Raw genomic sequence first — 16426 nt, 5'->3', positions numbered from 1 at the left:
TAATTGTTTATTGATTTGAATTTAAAGTTTTATTTTTGTTAAGTTCCCAAGATATACTTTTATTGTTTTCTGTTTTATTTGCGCCATTTCCAAAACAAATTGCTGTGAGCTCCCAACAAAGGTAAGCACTAAGGAAAACCGATACAGCGAAAAAGGATACATAGCAATAATTGATTGCACATGCGGAAATTCAATAAGTTCATTCATCTAAGAGCCTTGACTAAGCGTCAGCTGTGTGCAGCTAATCGCTTTAGTTTTAGTTTTATTTAGCAGCGCTTATCAGACTCTTCAATGATCGGGCTATTATCGCAAACGCAGTCCCAAGGGTGATAACAATGTTTTGGCCAGCCTTTATCGCTGCCTCAAGAACCTATAAAAGTGCACCGTACATCTGGCCAAGAGACAAGTTACTGTTTGTGATTTGCTTCGAACGCAACACGGCGAAGTCGTTTGGCAGCCTTATTTTTATGACTCGAGTGTGTGTTAGTATCCTTATCCATATAAAGTGATAGTGTATGAATGAAAAATAATAAAATCAGGTGTTTTCAACCGAAAAGTGATATTAATTAAAAGAATAACAAGTTCATTCTTGTTTACTAAATAAACAAATGTGTCATATTTTATGGACCAAGCATTAAGCAGTTTAATTGTGTCAATTCATCATTACTAAACTGTTTTTTAACTGCTTGGCAAAGTTTCTTAAATAATAATCAACGCATATCCCAAGTCAAGATAAGCATTTAAAATTGTTATTAATAATGCAAGCAACAAGATTGTGTAGCTGCAATATAAGCTATGATACAAAGATAAAAAATATGTATATTAAATTTAAAAAAAATTAATCTTTCAGCGGCGCTCGTTAAGTGTAATAAATCTCAACAAATGATAAATTAGCAAACAGCAAGATGCAGTCCATGAAAGCCGATCAGTTGCCGCCAAATCCGCGGGAGACATCGAATCCGTTGTCTTCAATAATGTTTTGGTAAGTTATAAAATGCTTATAAATGATTCATATTGATTAAATCTATTTTTAGCTTTGCCATGCCCACATTTTTCAAGGGCCGCAAGAAAACACTTGATGAAAGCGATTTATATAGAGCACTCAAGGAACACAAATCGGGTAAGTTGAGAAATAGAAGCAGCCAAATTTAGGTTCAAAGTCTGACGAATTGTACTTTGAACGGGGCTCATCCAATGCTGAGGATTTTCTAGTGATAAGCATAGACTACTTTTATTAGATATAGAGCAGCTGTCTTTGATTTGGCAGCGCCCAACTAAGACATTCTTGTTTTAGCTGGTTTTTGCAACTATTTAGTTTGACCGAAGGTTAAGCAACAATTTTTGGAAAGTACATTACGAAGTTGCTTGTTTTTTTTAGTTAGTACCATACTATCAAACTCTTCACTCTTCACTTTACGTGTGTTAAGTCAAGTGGTCAAGCGACAGGTTTGACTGAGACAGTACTTAAGGTTACTACGATTAGATAGAAACAAAGCATGTGTGCACATTTGGTCTACAAATTGCAGATCCAAGTACTTCCTGAATAAAATTCCTTTTTTTATAACTGATTAAGCATACATAAGCAGAGTATATAGAATATAGAAAGTGATATTATAAGTTGTCTTATAAATTATATGATAACTCATCCTTTGATAAGATTTAATTTAATCAATTGATTGAACAAAAAGTTACGTCAAGGTTGAAAGTCATAAATTCAATGCTGAACATATATCCAAATCCAGTTGCAGCTGATTAAATGAAATTGAAAACAATTGTTATAGTTTTTCATTGATAACTTTTGCCAAAGTTAATGAGTTTAGCTTTCAATCATAAATTGACATGTGATATAAAACTAATATCTGCAGCTTATTTACTTATAATAAATTAGCCCATAGAGACAAAAGCTTTGACATTAAGTCGACAATCTTATCAGGCGTACGACTTGCGTAAATATTTATATAGGTAAACAATAATAGTTTATTAAATATAAGAATATATAAGCCTGCGGAAGTAGAGTACATAGTCTATATGCTTGGGATTATCTTTAGTTAACTGCTAAGACAGCTGCAACTTGTACTTTATGGCCTTAACGCTCATAACTGATAAACAAAAGACAATATAGCATATAAATCGCTTGATTTATTAGCGTAAAAAAAACGCATGACGTAAGAAAAATGATTTAACAATCTTTTAAACGACTAAACTGTAATTGCAGATACGCTGGGCCAGAAGCTTAGCGATGCCTGGGAGAAGGAGGTGGAGGAGAAGCGCAAGAAGAAGAAGACTCCCAGCCTGTTCAAGGCAACGTTAAATGTTTTTGGCTGGCGCTTTGGGCTCTTGGGCTGTGTGCTCTTCATACTGGAAATGGGCTTCCGGTAAGCCAGACACGCCCACAAGCATATTCAATTGTTTATTTATTGTTTTCACTTAATCTTTAGCGTTACTCAGCCGCTTTGCTTGGGTGGTTTGGTTTCCTTCTATGCCAACAATCAGGACAGCAACGATCAGACCAAGGCTTATCTTTATGCCGCCGGCGTTATCTTGTGCAGCGCCTTCAATGTTATGTTTATGCATCCCTATATGCTGGGCATGTTCCATACGGGCATGAAGGTGCGCATAGCCATGTGCAGCATGATTTATCGCAAGGCGTTGCGTCTCAGTCGCACCGCTCTGGGCGACACGACAATTGGTCAAGTGGTTAATCTCATATCGAACGATGTTGGCCGACTGGATGTGTCGGTTATACACATGCATTATTTATGGCTGGGCCCAGTGGAAATTGGCGTGGTCACCTGGCTCATGTATCGTGAGGTAAGTCGAGATAGTGCAATAAACATTTTGGCAAATCAGTTTCGACTCTGGCACCAGCCACTTCACTAACAATAAGTTATCTTTAATCGCTTTCTAATCTACAACATAATAAATTTATTTGCAGATTGGAGTTGCTGCATTCTTTGGCGTCGCTGTGATGTTGTTATTCATTCCGCTCCAGGCTTATTTGGGCAAGAAGACATCGGTGCTGCGTCTGCGCACAGCTTTGCGCACGGATGAACGTGTGCGCATGATGAACGAGATTATATCGGGCATACAGGTCATCAAGATGTATGCCTGGGAAATTCCCTTTAGCAAAATGATTGACTATGTGCGCATCAAGGAAATGAATGCTATACGCAAGGTCAACTACATCCGAGGCACACTCCAGAGCTTTATTATGTATGTCACTCGTATCTCCGTGTTTGTCAGCTTGGTGGGATTTGTGCTGTTGGGCAAGCTGCTCACTGCTGAGAAGGCTTTCGTCATTACTGCTTACTACAATATTCTGCGTAATACCATGACCATATACTTCCCCATGGGCATCTCACAGGTTAGTAGCAATCAATATACATCTAAACATATTCTAATTTTATAAATTTCTAGTTTGCTGAGCTGCTTGTTTCCATTGGACGCATACAAAAGTTTATGATGCATGAGGAGACTAAAGTGCGCGACAAGTCCAACGATGTGGATGAGCAGAAACTGGGCAACAAGCCACAAGCTATACTACAGGAAGCAGTTTCGACAGCTACAGGCGTGCTGCGTCCCAGCAGTCGTCGTCCTAGCGAGGCAGAGCTTAGCGTTAGCATCAGCAAGCTGAGAGCCAAGTGGGATTCGAAGGCTACAGAATACACGCTGGATAATATAAACTTGAAGTTTAAGCCAAGACAGCTGGTTGCTGTTATAGGACCCGTAGGCTCCGGAAAGTCAAGCTTAATACAAACTATACTGGGTGAACTGCAGCCAGAATCAGGCACAGTGCGCGTCAATGGCAACTTGTCTTATGCCTCACAGGAGCCTTGGCTATTCACAGGCACAGTGCGCTCAAATATTCTGTTTGGTTTGCCCATGGACAAGAGTCGCTATCGTCAGGTGGTTAAGAAGTGTGCGCTTGAGCGTGACTTTGAGCTGCTGCCCTATGGCGACAAAACGATTGTGGGTGAGCGTGGCGCTTCGCTTTCAGGTGGACAAAAGGCGCGCATTAGTTTGGCACGCGCTGTTTATCGCAAGGCGGATGTTTACCTACTCGATGATCCACTCAGCGCTGTGGACACGCATGTGGGACGTCATCTATTCGATCAATGCATGCGCGGCTTTCTGCGCGACGATATTGTGCTGCTGGTAACGCATCAGCTGCAGTTTTTGGAGCAAGCTGATATGATAGTCATTATGGACAAGGGCAAAATAAGCGCCAAGGGCACTTACGAGTCCATGTGCAAGAGTGGGCTGGACTTTGCGCAAATGTTAACCGATCCCAGCAAGAAGGATGAAGGCGCTGGTGATGCTTCAGCTGAAAAGCGTCGCCTATCACAAATCAGCAGCAAGCGCAGTCGCCAGAACAGTGTTTCCTCCTTGGAATCTGCTACTGACTCTGTGGTTGTTGAGTCACCCATGCAGACGCAGGAGAATCGCACCGAAGGACGCATTGGCATGAGCTTATACAAGAAATACTTTGGTGCCAATGGCTATGCGCTCTTCATTGTGTTTGCTTTCTTCTGCATTGGCGCTCAAGTGCTGGGCTCTGGTGGCGATATATTCCTCTCCTACTGGTAAGCAGCAGCTCTTTATACTCTTCTACCTTGAGCTAATGCTTTAAATTTGAACACACAGGGTCAACAAGAATGGACATGCCAATACGGACTCGTTTATGTCGCGCTTGCGTCGCTCGTTCATGCCCCGCATCAATAGCGACACTGATCCCATCGATATCTACTACTTTACTGCCATTAACGTCATGGTCATTGTCTTCTCGCTGGTGCGCAGCGTGCTCTTCTTCTATTTGGCCTCGAAGAGCTCCAAGGTCCTACACAATCGGATGTTCCAGGGCGTCACTCGCGCTGCAATGCATTTCTTCAATACAAATCCCTCGGGTCGCATCTTGAATCGCTTCTCCAAGGACTTGGGTCAAGTGGATGAAATTCTGCCCTCTGTTATGATGGATGTTATGCAAATCTTCTTATCCATTATTGGCATCATTGTGGTGCTGTGCATCATCAATGTTTACTACATTGTGGCAACGATTTTCCTGGTCATTGTGTTTTATTTCCTGCGCTCCTTTTATCTAACCACCTCGCGTGATGTCAAGCGATTGGAGGCTATAAGTAAGTGGCAGCTAAGCAGCGCTCTTATATATTTAATTAATGCTCTGATTCCACAGCTCGCTCACCCATTTACTCGCATCTGAGCGCCTCTCTGAACGGCTTGCCCACTATACGCGCCTTTGGCGCACAGAAGGAGTTGATTGCTGAGTTTGACAACTTCCAGGATTTACACAGCTCAGGCTTCTATATGTTCCTGGTCACTAGTCGTGCGTTTGGCTACTGGCTGGACTTGGTTTGTGTCATCTACATAGCTGTGGTCACGCTCAGCTTCTTCCTCTTTGCACCAGAGAACGGTGGTGATGTAGGCTTGGCCATCACACAGGTAAGCATCAAGCTCTTCGCTTGACTTTCATATTTTAAACTATGAGTTTATTCCTCCAGGCCATGGGCATGACTGGTATGGTGCAGTGGGGCATGCGTCAGTCTGCTGAGCTGGAGAACACCATGACAGCCGTGGAGCGCGTTGTTGAGTATGAAGATCTGGAGCCAGAGGGCGAGTTTGAGTCCAAGCCGAATAAGAAGCCACCAAAGGAATGGCCAGATGAGGGCCAGATTAAGTTTGATGATCTGAGTCTGCGTTACTTCCCTGAAAAGGATGCGGACTATGTGCTGCGCTCTCTGAACATTGACATAAAGACCTGCGAGAAGGTTGGCATTGTAGGACGCACTGGCGCCGGCAAGTCATCGCTTATCAATGCGCTGTTCAGACTTTCATATAATGAAGGCGCAATTCTCATCGATCGACGTGATACCAACGACATTGGCTTGCATGATCTGCGCAGCAAGATTTCCATTATACCACAGGAGCCGGTGCTATTCTCTGGCACTATGCGTTACAATCTGGATCCCTTCGATGAGTACTCAGATGCTAAGCTGTGGGAATCACTGGAGGAGGTTAAGTTGAAGGAAGTAGTAGCCGAGCTGCCCAGCGGACTTATGAGCAAAATTTCCGAGGGCGGCACCAACTTTAGTGTGGGTCAGCGCCAATTGGTGTGCCTGGCACGCGCTATTCTGCGCGAGAATCGCATACTGGTTATGGATGAGGCAACAGCCAACGTGGATCCACAGACAGATGCGCTTATACAGACTACGATCAGAAACAAGTTCAGGGAGTGCACAGTGCTCACCATAGCACATCGACTGCATACAGTAATGGATTCGGACAAGGTATTGGTTATGGATGCAGGACGCGCTGTGGAGTTTGGCTCACCATTCGAGCTGCTTACAGTAAGCGAGAAGAAGGTGTTCCACAGCATGGTCAAGCAGACAGGCGATGCAACATTCGATGCGCTGCTTAAGGTGGCACAAAAGGTGAGTCTGCAATTTAGTTGAGAATTTATTATTAACATTTGTTTGCAGGCACATGAGGACAACCTGCGGGCGAAGAAGGATTCTTGACATTTCGCCGTGCCAAAGGCTTTTAAAGACTACATACTTAAGATACTGGAACCAATCACGAACCACCCGGCAGCCAATGCGGGCATACAGAAGACCTTCCTCTTTGCGGAGGCCTCCAAGCAGAAACTATTAGGGTAGCCAAAAGCGAAACAGTAATGGAGAATAGACAGTTTTTTATACAGACACACATACATATGTACAAATTACATGTATATATATAGTTTAAATGTTAGTTGAATTGATGAAACTAGTTCGTAATTAACGATGAATGTGGACAATAAGCAAGAAGAAGAGAGATTTATTTTCAGACTCAAGCATGAGTAAACTTTGAAAGTTTGCCTTTTGCAAATTTCGTATAAAATGTGTTCCAATCATGACAATAATGCATATGAAAGAACAAGAAAATATCTATTAACTGTTACGCCTAGGAATAATGTACGTGTGTGTTTTTTATAGTAATTTATTAATGTACAGGTATACACAATAAATGTAACAAATTAACACATTTTTATTTCAAACATACTTATTATTTTCATTTTCATTTTCGCATTTGTGCTCAACCAAAGTTTTAGCTTTAAGAAGTAGAACTGCATTTAAATCATCTATGTTAAATGTAAAGAGCAATGCATTTATGCATTTAACTCGTAAAGTATCTTCCATTTCGCTGCTAAAAATTTAAAAACTAAAAAAGCGCTTTCTAAAAGCGAAAAGTATTTATATTTATATGATTATATATAGCGATGCATAACTTAATTTTTAGCTTTAGCTTTAGTTGGTTTTAAACATAAGTTATATATATATATACATATAAATGTATTCTACGCATTGTGAAAACAGACTAAAAATCCCATCTAGACCACCAGTGATAGCCAAGCACCAATCAAACAAAAGCCACCAATTGTGGTATAGTGCTGTAGTTTCTTACTGCCGGTCAGAGCGCGATAATACATGCAACCAGAGAATAGCAAGGTGCCCATGGTCATCATAATGCCAGTCTGTAAGAATTTAACAAAAAACAAACACAACATTTATTAATTTAGCGCGCGTTGCATTTAAATGTTAGACAATATGTATTTTTTCGCATATTTTGATGTTAGCTTTAGTTGTTGGCAAAAAAACAAAACTACAATTTACTTATTAAATAAGGCTGAAACAAAAACAAAGAAAACCACAAACAAACAAATGCAAAATTGAAAAATCTTACAGCGTTATTGAGGCTGTTTTTTTGGTACATTTTTTAAATGAAACTCCAAAGCATGTAGACAATACAATTCCTGAACCCATATCAACTATGAACCTTCATATCAAGCTCCCGCTCCCAAAACTAAATAAAGTATTGTTAATGGTTAGCAATTCTCGTATACAAGTTTCATAATGTGGTATTAAAAATTACTTTTAAGCTGCAATTAGTGGTTGTTGAAACATTTAGCTTTAGCTTTGAGGAAATACTTCATATACATTATACATTTATAATTGTACTACCTTAGGGAAGGTAATTTGAAAACGCTTAGCAAAATATCAAACTACATGCAGAGTTCAATTTTTTTGTAACTGATCAAACAATCAGCGCATTAGTGAATGTCAATTAAATTGTAAGCATACTAATAATTGTATCAATGTTAAATTCCATAAGCAAAGTCAAATCATTCAAAGAGTAACGCGAGTTGTTGTAAATTCCGTTCAGAGATTTAACTATACAAATGAGAAATAACCGAAAAGCTTTATGATGCTCAATTAAAACAAATAAATAAACAATTAAATAAGCAAAACATTTGCATGCTCTGTCGTATCAATATCAGTTTAAAAATGAATTAGGGGAAACCCCAGTTTGGGTACTTACAAAAACGGGGTAGTGTGCCAGTGGCATGGCCATAAGCGCAAATGAATGTAAAAAGTGAATGCGATTGGCTATGTCAGCAAATGACTGTGACTCCACCTGCTCCTTAGGATCGCGCACGTCCTTCAAATAGTATTTGCAATAGGCACCCATAAAAATGGCCGATGCACCGCCCAAACCGGCAAGCCGCACAAAATTATAATGCCGACCAACGATCCTATACAATCCGACACGTGATAGCTCCTCAGATACGTTGATTGACTGCATACTTGGTCCTCCATCCCTTATTTGCGAATTCTTGGGGCGCAAGCCCTGCAAGTAAAAACAACAAAAACTGTTATAAAATGTACACCATCTTTGCGAAATGCACTTACAATCGCACGCATTATTGCACCTGATGACGCAATAATTCCTTTGCTGACAGGATTACCAAGTGTTATATAGTCCAGAATATCACCGGCTGTCATGTTTACAGATGTGTTTTGCGTATAATTTGTAATTTAACAGGGAGAACAAACTTCCAATTTTTTGGCGCTGGCAACAGCTGATGCTTATGTTTGATGCACAGATAACATAGCTTTAATCGAATGGTTATCGATTAAGTGCTGGAGTTGTGGCCACGAAAAAACATATATTTTGTGGAATATATTGTGTTTTTGAATATCACTTGGATTGCTTGGTTTATTTTTGTTATATTCAAAAGATTTCGACTTGTCATTAATTCTGTTAACTCTATTCGATATCGATAACATTAGCGCCAATGTACATTTTGAACAAAAACTTTTTGCTAATTTTTTATTTTATTTATTATGAATAAGTGTAATAACAAAAACTATGTGGGCGCAGGCGGAAAGCCTTTAAAGCCTCTTGCCAACAGAAAATGCTCAGCCGAATCTCCACGACTGGCTCGAGGTTTAACTCGCTTAACTTTTTCGTAGTATGTCTGAATATCGCGTTCTAATTTGGGAACATCGCCGTTGTCCCAGATTTTCACTACCAAATTAGCTCCATGCGCTGACATAGCTAAAGCAAAGCGTAGCACTTCATAGCATAGATTGGTGATGCTTTCCTGATCCAGCATGCGTACTCCTGTTGCATTGGGAGCCATATCGGACATCACGCAGTTGACTTGTCGACCGGCAAGGGATTCTCGCAGACGCTGCTGGGCTAGCGATGTGGTAAAATCCATGCCACCAAATATGGTCGCACCCGGCACAGCATGAAAATGCAATAGGTCAATGCTGAAAACTGCTCCTTGGGGCGCACGCTCCTGCTTTCCGGCTGCATTGGTACGCTCCACTGCCACCTGTGTCCAACTGCCTGGAGCTGCACCGCAATCCAACACCATATCACCCGGCTTTAGTATTTTGTACTTGTCGTCCATTTCCATAAGCTTAAATGCACTGCGGCAGCGATAATTCATCATGCGCGCCTTCTCCACATAGGGATCGGCTAGCTGCCGCGTAAGCCAATCCTGTGAGCTTTTGCTTCTTCCCTTAAGGTTGCGTGGCTGCTGTTTCGCATACTGTACGGCACTTTGGGTTTGAAACAAACGTTTTATTAATAAATAACTACGCTGTAATTCAGTCTTTCGCATTGTGCAATAATCAAAACAAATGTACAATAACATATGTTCGAGTATCGATACCAAACTTGTAAATGTCGCAATTGTTAGCCCTGGTTAACAGTACCCAAATGAGCGCACCATGTAAATCTGTTGAGCTTAACAGAAAAGTGTTAGTCATAAAAAAAGTCTAAAACACACAACAATGTCGGTGAAAGAAAATACGCAATAATTGTGAAACGACTACAAGTGAAAATTTAAAAAGAAGCAAAAGAAGTTAAATATTGAAAATATGATACAATCCTAATAAAAATAAAACTGCACCAATTCTAAAATTGAAACCAATTAAAAATTCGCGCATGTCTCACGCGGCAATGACAGCAACAACAACAGCAATCAAGTCGTCGACGTCTTTGTCGCTCAGAGTTTGCAAAATGAAATACTATTGCGTTGCTCTGTGCGTGCTAATTTTGTTATTGGGCGGTACGATTGCATCAGCCTCAGCATCAAAACAAAATCAAAGCAAAGGTGCGAATGCCGACTCTGCAGAAGTTGTGAGCAGTGATGAGGACAAGGCGGTAAGAATAGGGTTTTTAAAATTTTCGCTGTGACAACGTGACAAAAGCCCGCATAAATATTTTTTTTTGGTTGATTTCTGTACTTTTGTATAGGATTGTACGGATCTTGCCCGTGACGAGGAGGCTTTAATGGTATTTTCAACGCTAGGCGGTGGTCTAACTGCAATCGATCCGACGACAAGCGAAATACGCTGGACTATAGCAGATGGTAATTACAAAAAACAAGTACACACAAACACACACATAGACACATTTATTACTTGAACTTATGTGTGTCGTTGCCGCTAAATGCAATCGTGAAAGGTAGCCCCATTTACACTGCTTGCTTATGCATGTGTGTGCTTGTGAGATAGTAAGCATATGTCAGCAACAGTGTTGCCTGCTGTTAAACGCCCCACAACCCCCAACGCAAGCTGGGCGCTCTTAGCGACACCGGCGAGCAAAAGCAAAAGCAAAACAAACACTGTTGCATTAAAGAGAATAAGTGCAACATAAGTAATAGCGCAAAGTTCTTTAACATCGATGAGCTCATCACACCAAACTAGAGAGCGTATGTATTGGTGCGTATGTATTGGTGTATTACCCGGTATATCGCCGCGCGGCTGAGATGCTGCTGCGGTTACTCTCACTTCTGTAGAAATAATTTCAACGGCGTGTACTGATAAGAAATTTATAAATACACACACAAGTAGAGGCGTAATCTTTGTAGACACGCCACGCACATAGAAAACCCAAACAAAAGTATCCAAAGTAGAGGTGCTCTTAATTAAACTGCCAACACAAAAATATTATTATCGCTTTTGTTATTGTGTTTTTCCATGCCTGGCTCGATGACAGTTGGCAAAATATTGCACGTATTACGCACAAACGTCAAAATCAATATAAAAGCTATTTCATATAATGTGGCTTTGATTATAGAGTTACATTTATTAATTTTAAATTGACAAGCAAGCTTTGCTGCTAAAAGTTAGTTTAATTTTATATAGTAGACAATCATTCGATAACGAATAATAATTATTTTATTTTTTATACAGCATACAGAGTAACGGGGCGTACCGTAAAGATTGTATGCAGCGATAAATCTACATGTGGTTTATGTTTAGATCTATACATACCACACATACACATGTACATACATATATATGAATGTTTTTCAAATCACAAATTTCACGCTGCTCTAAGCGCTGCTGGCCTTTCATTTAATTTCATGGCATATCATTTTAGCAGCAGCGGCTACATGTGTAGAACATCTGAACAAGATTTTCAGATGCAAAACAATTCATACGAATACTATATACAAGTCCGATTACTTGGAACTGTAGTCATTAAGGTTGACAAAAGCAAGACGTAAATGAAGCTAATAAACTAAACAAATGATATGTGTATATAATAATATTAACTCTAATGTAATGTGCTCATTTTGGCTGCATTATTTTAATAAGTCAAGCGTAACGACTAAAAGTATAAACAATATTGATTTGGTATTACATATTTTGATGTTTTAGTCGCTGTTGATTAGCTCATCACATGGCAGAATACGCCGTTATTTGATTAGAATGCGAATGCTAATTAGAGTGCTCGACCAGCCAGGTTAAATGACCTGTTGAGAGAGAGAGCGTAAAAGAGAGAGAGCGCTTGTAATGCTCTCTCAGTAACTCTTACATTCTTAATGAAATTAACGCGCCAATGCATAACGGCGTGAGTGGGTTAAATTTTAAAGATAAGCACTAGTCGGTCGACATACACATACATATATATAGTACACATGTGTGTGCGCGCTTTGTTGTTCATATTTGTCGCCTAGCAGCAACTTAAACTTTAACAAATTACTACTTACTGCAGTTTACCATAATTTTGTTATTGTTGTCAAGTTGGTGTATTGAAAATAGATAATACTTGGCAGTTACTTGAAATTGTTTATGATACGTTTGTAGATATAGACATGTGCCTGCTGCTGTGCATTAATGATAACAAATATGTGCTCAAGTGTTTTGTACAAATAATGCAAACAGCAGCAGCATGAAAAGTGCTCAAGTTGTTTTTAACAATTTGCACAATATTTATGCGCTATATTTATTTTAAATACAATATTTATAACTTGCTGTTTATTGCAGATCCGCCTATTGTTGCAGAGCCGCAGGAAAATGTGCATGTGCCGCATTATTTGCCTGATCCTAGAGATGGCAGCATTTATCAGTTAGGACAAATGGGCAGTCTAAAGAAGTTGCCCTACACTATACCACAGCTGGTGGCCAATGCGCCTTGTCGCTCATCCGATGGCATTTTGTACTCGGGCAAAAAGAGCGACACTTGGTATATGATTGATCCAAAGACAGGACGACGTGAAAAGGTTATGGGCTTTGGTGATGCCAGCATGGATGGCACAGAGGATGAGCAAATTGGCTGGGCAACATCGCGTGCTATTTACTTGGGACGCACGCAGTACACGGTTATGATGTACGACAGTTTGGCTAAAGATAAAAATGTCAAACCCTGGAATATTACTTTTTATGATTATAATGCGTTAAGTGCGCCACCAGAGCTGGCGAAGGAGTATGGTAAGTGAACATTTAAGTCAATTAGTTATTATATATTAATTGTTTATTCATTTGCAGAGTATATACACTTGACCAGCACTAGCAGCGGACAAATTGTTACACTAGATCGCAAGCAGGGCAAATTTCTATGGCAACGTGATCTAAGCAGTCCGGTAGTTGCTGCTTTTCTGCTAGGACCCGATGGTTTGCTAAGCGTGCCCTTTACCACTGTATCCGATGAAGCTTATCAAGCTATATTGGAAGAGTCTAAAATAGGCAATGTTAATACTGTTAAACTATTGTAAGCTTAAACTATAATTTATACTACTGTTTGCTAATACGCTTTTAACAATTTATAGTCAATCGCTGTATGTGGGCGAGCATCAGAATGGACTTTATGCACTACCCTCGCTGGTGGACAAGAATACGCCGCGTATTTCAACTACGCCTGCCATTAAGCTGCTGGATGGACCTGCTGCTGAGCAAAACAACAATCAAGCAGCTGATCCACGCACTATTTACATAAATGACATGCTGCAGGACAATCCTGGCATTATGCTGGGTCATTACAATATGCCCAATGATGGCAATTTACAGCTGTCGCCTACACCTGCGGACAACAAAGATGTGCAAAGTTTGGCTACCATACACAACTATAACGATGGCTTTGGGCTGCTGGCAAATAATGAGAAAAACGCTGCTGACATTGGCGTGCAAACAGATCCAGAGCTGGAGCTTACAATTGAGCCGCAGTTTAATACCATAAATCGCACCAAAACAATTATACTGGCCAACAGCAACAAAGTGCAGGCTTTTATTAACGAGTGGTTCATGGAGCATCCCAGCGGCAAAGTGCATCAGATACTGATTGTTATTGTTATGGGCATGATTGCTTTATTCTGGTATACGTGCAGCACTATGCGTGAGCTGCAGAAGCAGAGCGAGAATGGCTCCAAAACGCTGGTGCCTACAGGTGGCAGCGCTAATGGCAGCAATGGTAGCAATGGCAGCAACATAAGCGCGCAGGATCTGGTAGACTTGGGCAATGGACAAGTGCGCGTGGGCAAAATAAGCTTCAATTCGAATGAGGTGCTGGGCAAAGGCTGCGAGGGCACTTTTGTTTTCAAAGGCAACTTTGAGGAGCGCTTTGTTGCTGTCAAACGGCTGCTGCCTGAGTGTTTTACCTTTGCGGATCGTGAGGTGGCGCTGCTGCGTGAATCTGATGCACATGAGAATGTTGTGCGTTACTTTTGCACCGAGCAGGATCGACAGTTTCGCTATATTGCTGTGGAGCTTTGCGCTGCTACGCTGCAGGATTATACAGAGGGCGAGCGCGCGCTGGAGCTGCGTGAGCACATTGATATATGGCAGGTGCTTATACAGTCCTCAGCTGGGCTTAGTCATCTGCATTCACTTGATATAGGTGAGTCAGTCTATCCATCAATTAATTATATGCATAAACTAATGCCTAATCTTTTGCTTTAGTACATCGCGACATTAAACCGCAGAATGTGCTGCTATCGCTACCCGATGCTAAAGGCAAGGTGCGTGTTATGATCTCGGACTTTGGTCTTTGCAAGAAACTTAACTTTGGACGCACCAGCTTTTCACGTCGCTCCGGCGTCACAGGCACTGATGGCTGGATAGCGCCCGAAATGATGCGCGCCCAACGCACCGTAAGCTGCAGCATTGAACTTTAATCTAAGCTTTGTTATTAAACATTTGTTTTGTTAACAGACTACAGCTGTGGATATATTCTCGCTGGGCTGCGTTTACTACTATGTGCTAAGCGGTGGTCATCATGCCTTTGGTGACACGCTTAAGCGCCAGGCCAACATACTTTCCCACGAGTACACGCTGGCCAAGCTGCGTGCTGAGGACGACAGCGAGCATAACAAAATTGTAAGCGCACAAAATATGCATTTGGCATTTATATTAAATTACTTTTGTTGTAGATATTAGCGGAGCAGCTTATATCTGATATGATACACAAGGATCCGCAGTCGCGTCCGCCCGCACGCTGCATTGGCAATCATCCTTTATTCTGGGATGAGCCTAAGATGCTTAGTTTTCTGCAGGACGTGAGCGATCGCGTGGAGAAGCTGCAATTCCATGCTGAGCCGCTCAAATCTTTGGAGAAAAACGGACGCATTGTTGTGCTCGAAGATTGGAACATGCACTTGGATGCGCTAATCACCGACGATCTGCGTAAATATCGCGGCTATATGGGCGCTAGCGTGCGCGATTTGCTGCGCGCGCTGCGCAATAAGAAGCATCACTATCATGAGCTGACGCCAGAGGCGCAGGAGCTGCTTGGCAGCATACCACACGAGTTCACCAACTACTGGGTGGAGCGCTTTCCACAGCTCATATCACATGCCTATCATGCCTTCAGTATTTGCTCAAACGAACCCGTTTTCAAGCCCTACTACAGCGCGGGCTATCATTTCTCGCGTCCTTGGTACTTTGATGCCGACGATGCGCTGTTTCCCATGCTAATGCGTGATCCCAAGCCCATGCCCAAGACAGGTAGTCCCAAGAAGACGCCGCCGCCGCCTGCTTCGATGCTGAAGCAGCGCAAGGGCGCCTACAACTTTCGCAAGCCAGTCAATGAGGAGCCCATGGCTGGCGTCGGACTGCAGCGCAATCTGGAGCTGGATGGCCAAGCGCTGGATGCTGCTGATGCTGGCAAACGTGATGTGTTTGCCAATTTCAAGTTCCGCCGCACCAAGGCAAGCAATCGTAACTATGCAGGCAATAAGGAGCAGGAGAAGGAAAAGTTTGTTAGCTGGACTCTGCCCTCAACCGCACAGGATTAAATACACATGCAATCAGTGTGGCAATTTTGTTTATTTAATGTAATGTAATTTAGTTTAATTTTTAGCATAAATATTATTATTATTATTTAAAATGTGCAATTTTTATGCAACTATTCCAAGATAATTCCCAATTTAAATTCGTGTTTCTTAGCAAAATGTTTCAAAACGTACTGAAGTTCATACGATATATATATTAAGTTTGAAGAAATGATAAGTGTGTTTTGCACACAATTCAACTGTGATAATAATTAATATTTATATATTTCGATGTAGTGCCGAAATTTATATAGCAAATAGTTAAAGTTATATATTTTCATTATTAAAGCATTCATTGCAGTGCCTCCGCATGTTACTGAGGCACTCGTTGTATTTGCTACAACTTGTAGTTTATATAAACTTTATATATAAAAAAAATTGCACCTAGTATTAAACATTTCGTAACTGCAACCAAACCTTTTTTTCTAATTAAAACCTAAACAAGTTAATGGCCTTGATTGCAATTTTATACAGCTTCACTTAAAATATATATATAAAAATCAACTAAAAATAAATTGACTA

The 16426-nt window shown here is 40.9% G+C and overlaps 4 protein-coding genes across 4 annotated transcripts; 2 read left to right on the top strand and 2 right to left on the bottom strand.

The window, feature by feature from the left end:
- The first annotated feature begins 414 nt into the window (after positions 1-414).
- Positions 415-7256, top strand: LOC108603823 (probable multidrug resistance-associated protein lethal(2)03659). Its single transcript, XM_017992953.2, has 11 exons — positions 415-482; positions 851-982; positions 1035-1120; positions 2216-2375; positions 2439-2811; positions 2936-3364; positions 3418-4583; positions 4645-5135; positions 5192-5457; positions 5517-6446; positions 6495-7256. Exons 2-11 carry the CDS (start codon positions 906-908, stop codon positions 6531-6533), a joined length of 4017 nt encoding a protein of 1338 aa, XP_017848442.1. The 5' UTR covers positions 415-482; positions 851-905; the 3' UTR covers positions 6534-7256.
- Positions 7257-7290: 34 nt separating this feature from the next.
- LOC108603824 (transmembrane protein 256 homolog) lies at positions 7291-9034 on the bottom strand. The gene is made up of 3 exons (XM_017992954.2): positions 8745-9034; positions 8374-8682; positions 7291-7528 (listed from the first exon to the last, which is right to left on the bottom strand). Exons 1-3 carry the CDS (start codon positions 8835-8837, stop codon positions 7385-7387), a joined length of 546 nt encoding a protein of 181 aa, XP_017848443.1. The 5' UTR covers positions 8838-9034; the 3' UTR covers positions 7291-7384.
- Positions 9035-9202: 168 nt separating this feature from the next.
- LOC108601539 (rRNA methyltransferase 2, mitochondrial) lies at positions 9203-9969 on the bottom strand. The gene has a single exon (XM_017989438.1). The coding sequence runs from the start codon at positions 9965-9967 to the stop codon at positions 9203-9205; it is 765 nt and encodes a 254-aa protein (XP_017844927.1). The 5' UTR covers positions 9968-9969.
- Positions 9970-10143: 174 nt separating this feature from the next.
- On the top strand, positions 10144-16408 carry LOC108603973 (serine/threonine-protein kinase/endoribonuclease IRE1). The gene is made up of 8 exons (XM_017993184.2): positions 10144-10512; positions 10606-10720; positions 12627-13070; positions 13128-13350; positions 13409-14472; positions 14535-14725; positions 14787-14951; positions 15005-16408. The coding sequence occupies exons 1-8, from the start codon at positions 10294-10296 to the stop codon at positions 15866-15868; spliced, it is 3285 nt and encodes a 1094-aa protein (XP_017848673.1). The 5' UTR covers positions 10144-10293; the 3' UTR covers positions 15869-16408.
- Positions 16409-16426: the final 18 nt, after the last annotated feature.

This window comes from Drosophila busckii, chromosome 3R (assembly GCF_011750605.1).
Source record: "Drosophila busckii strain San Diego stock center, stock number 13000-0081.31 chromosome 3R, ASM1175060v1, whole genome shotgun sequence".
NCBI lineage: Eukaryota > Metazoa > Arthropoda > Insecta > Diptera > Drosophilidae > Drosophila > Drosophila busckii.
This window is presented reverse-complemented; position numbering and strand designations above follow the sequence as displayed.

Coding starts and splice junctions, on each gene's coding strand:
- LOC108603823 (XM_017992953.2), top strand. CDS start 906: ATGCAGTCCATGAAAGCCGATCAGTTGCCGCCAAATCCGCGGGAGACA. Junction 983..1,034: donor TTGTCTTCAATAATGTTTTG/GTAAGTTATAAA, acceptor ATCTATTTTTAG/CTTTGCCATGCCCACATTTT. Junction 2,812..2,935: donor CCTGGCTCATGTATCGTGAG/GTAAGTCGAGAT, acceptor ATTTATTTGCAG/ATTGGAGTTGCTGCATTCTT.
- LOC108603824 (XM_017992954.2), bottom strand. CDS start 8,837: ATGACAGCCGGTGATATTCTGGACTATATAACACTTGGTAATCCTGTC. Junction 8,683..8,744: donor GTGCAATAATGCGTGCGATT/GTAAGTGCATTT, acceptor TTTTACTTGCAG/GGCTTGCGCCCCAAGAATTC. Junction 7,529..8,373: donor TGGCACACTACCCCGTTTTT/GTAAGTACCCAA, acceptor AAATTCTTACAG/ACTGGCATTATGATGACCAT.
- LOC108601539 (XM_017989438.1), bottom strand. CDS start 9,967: ATGCGAAAGACTGAATTACAGCGTAGTTATTTATTAATAAAACGTTTG.
- LOC108603973 (XM_017993184.2), top strand. CDS start 10,294: ATGTCTCACGCGGCAATGACAGCAACAACAACAGCAATCAAGTCGTCG. Junction 14,473..14,534: donor TCTGCATTCACTTGATATAG/GTGAGTCAGTCT, acceptor CTTTTGCTTTAG/TACATCGCGACATTAAACCG. Junction 14,726..14,786: donor TGATGCGCGCCCAACGCACC/GTAAGCTGCAGC, acceptor TTTTGTTAACAG/ACTACAGCTGTGGATATATT.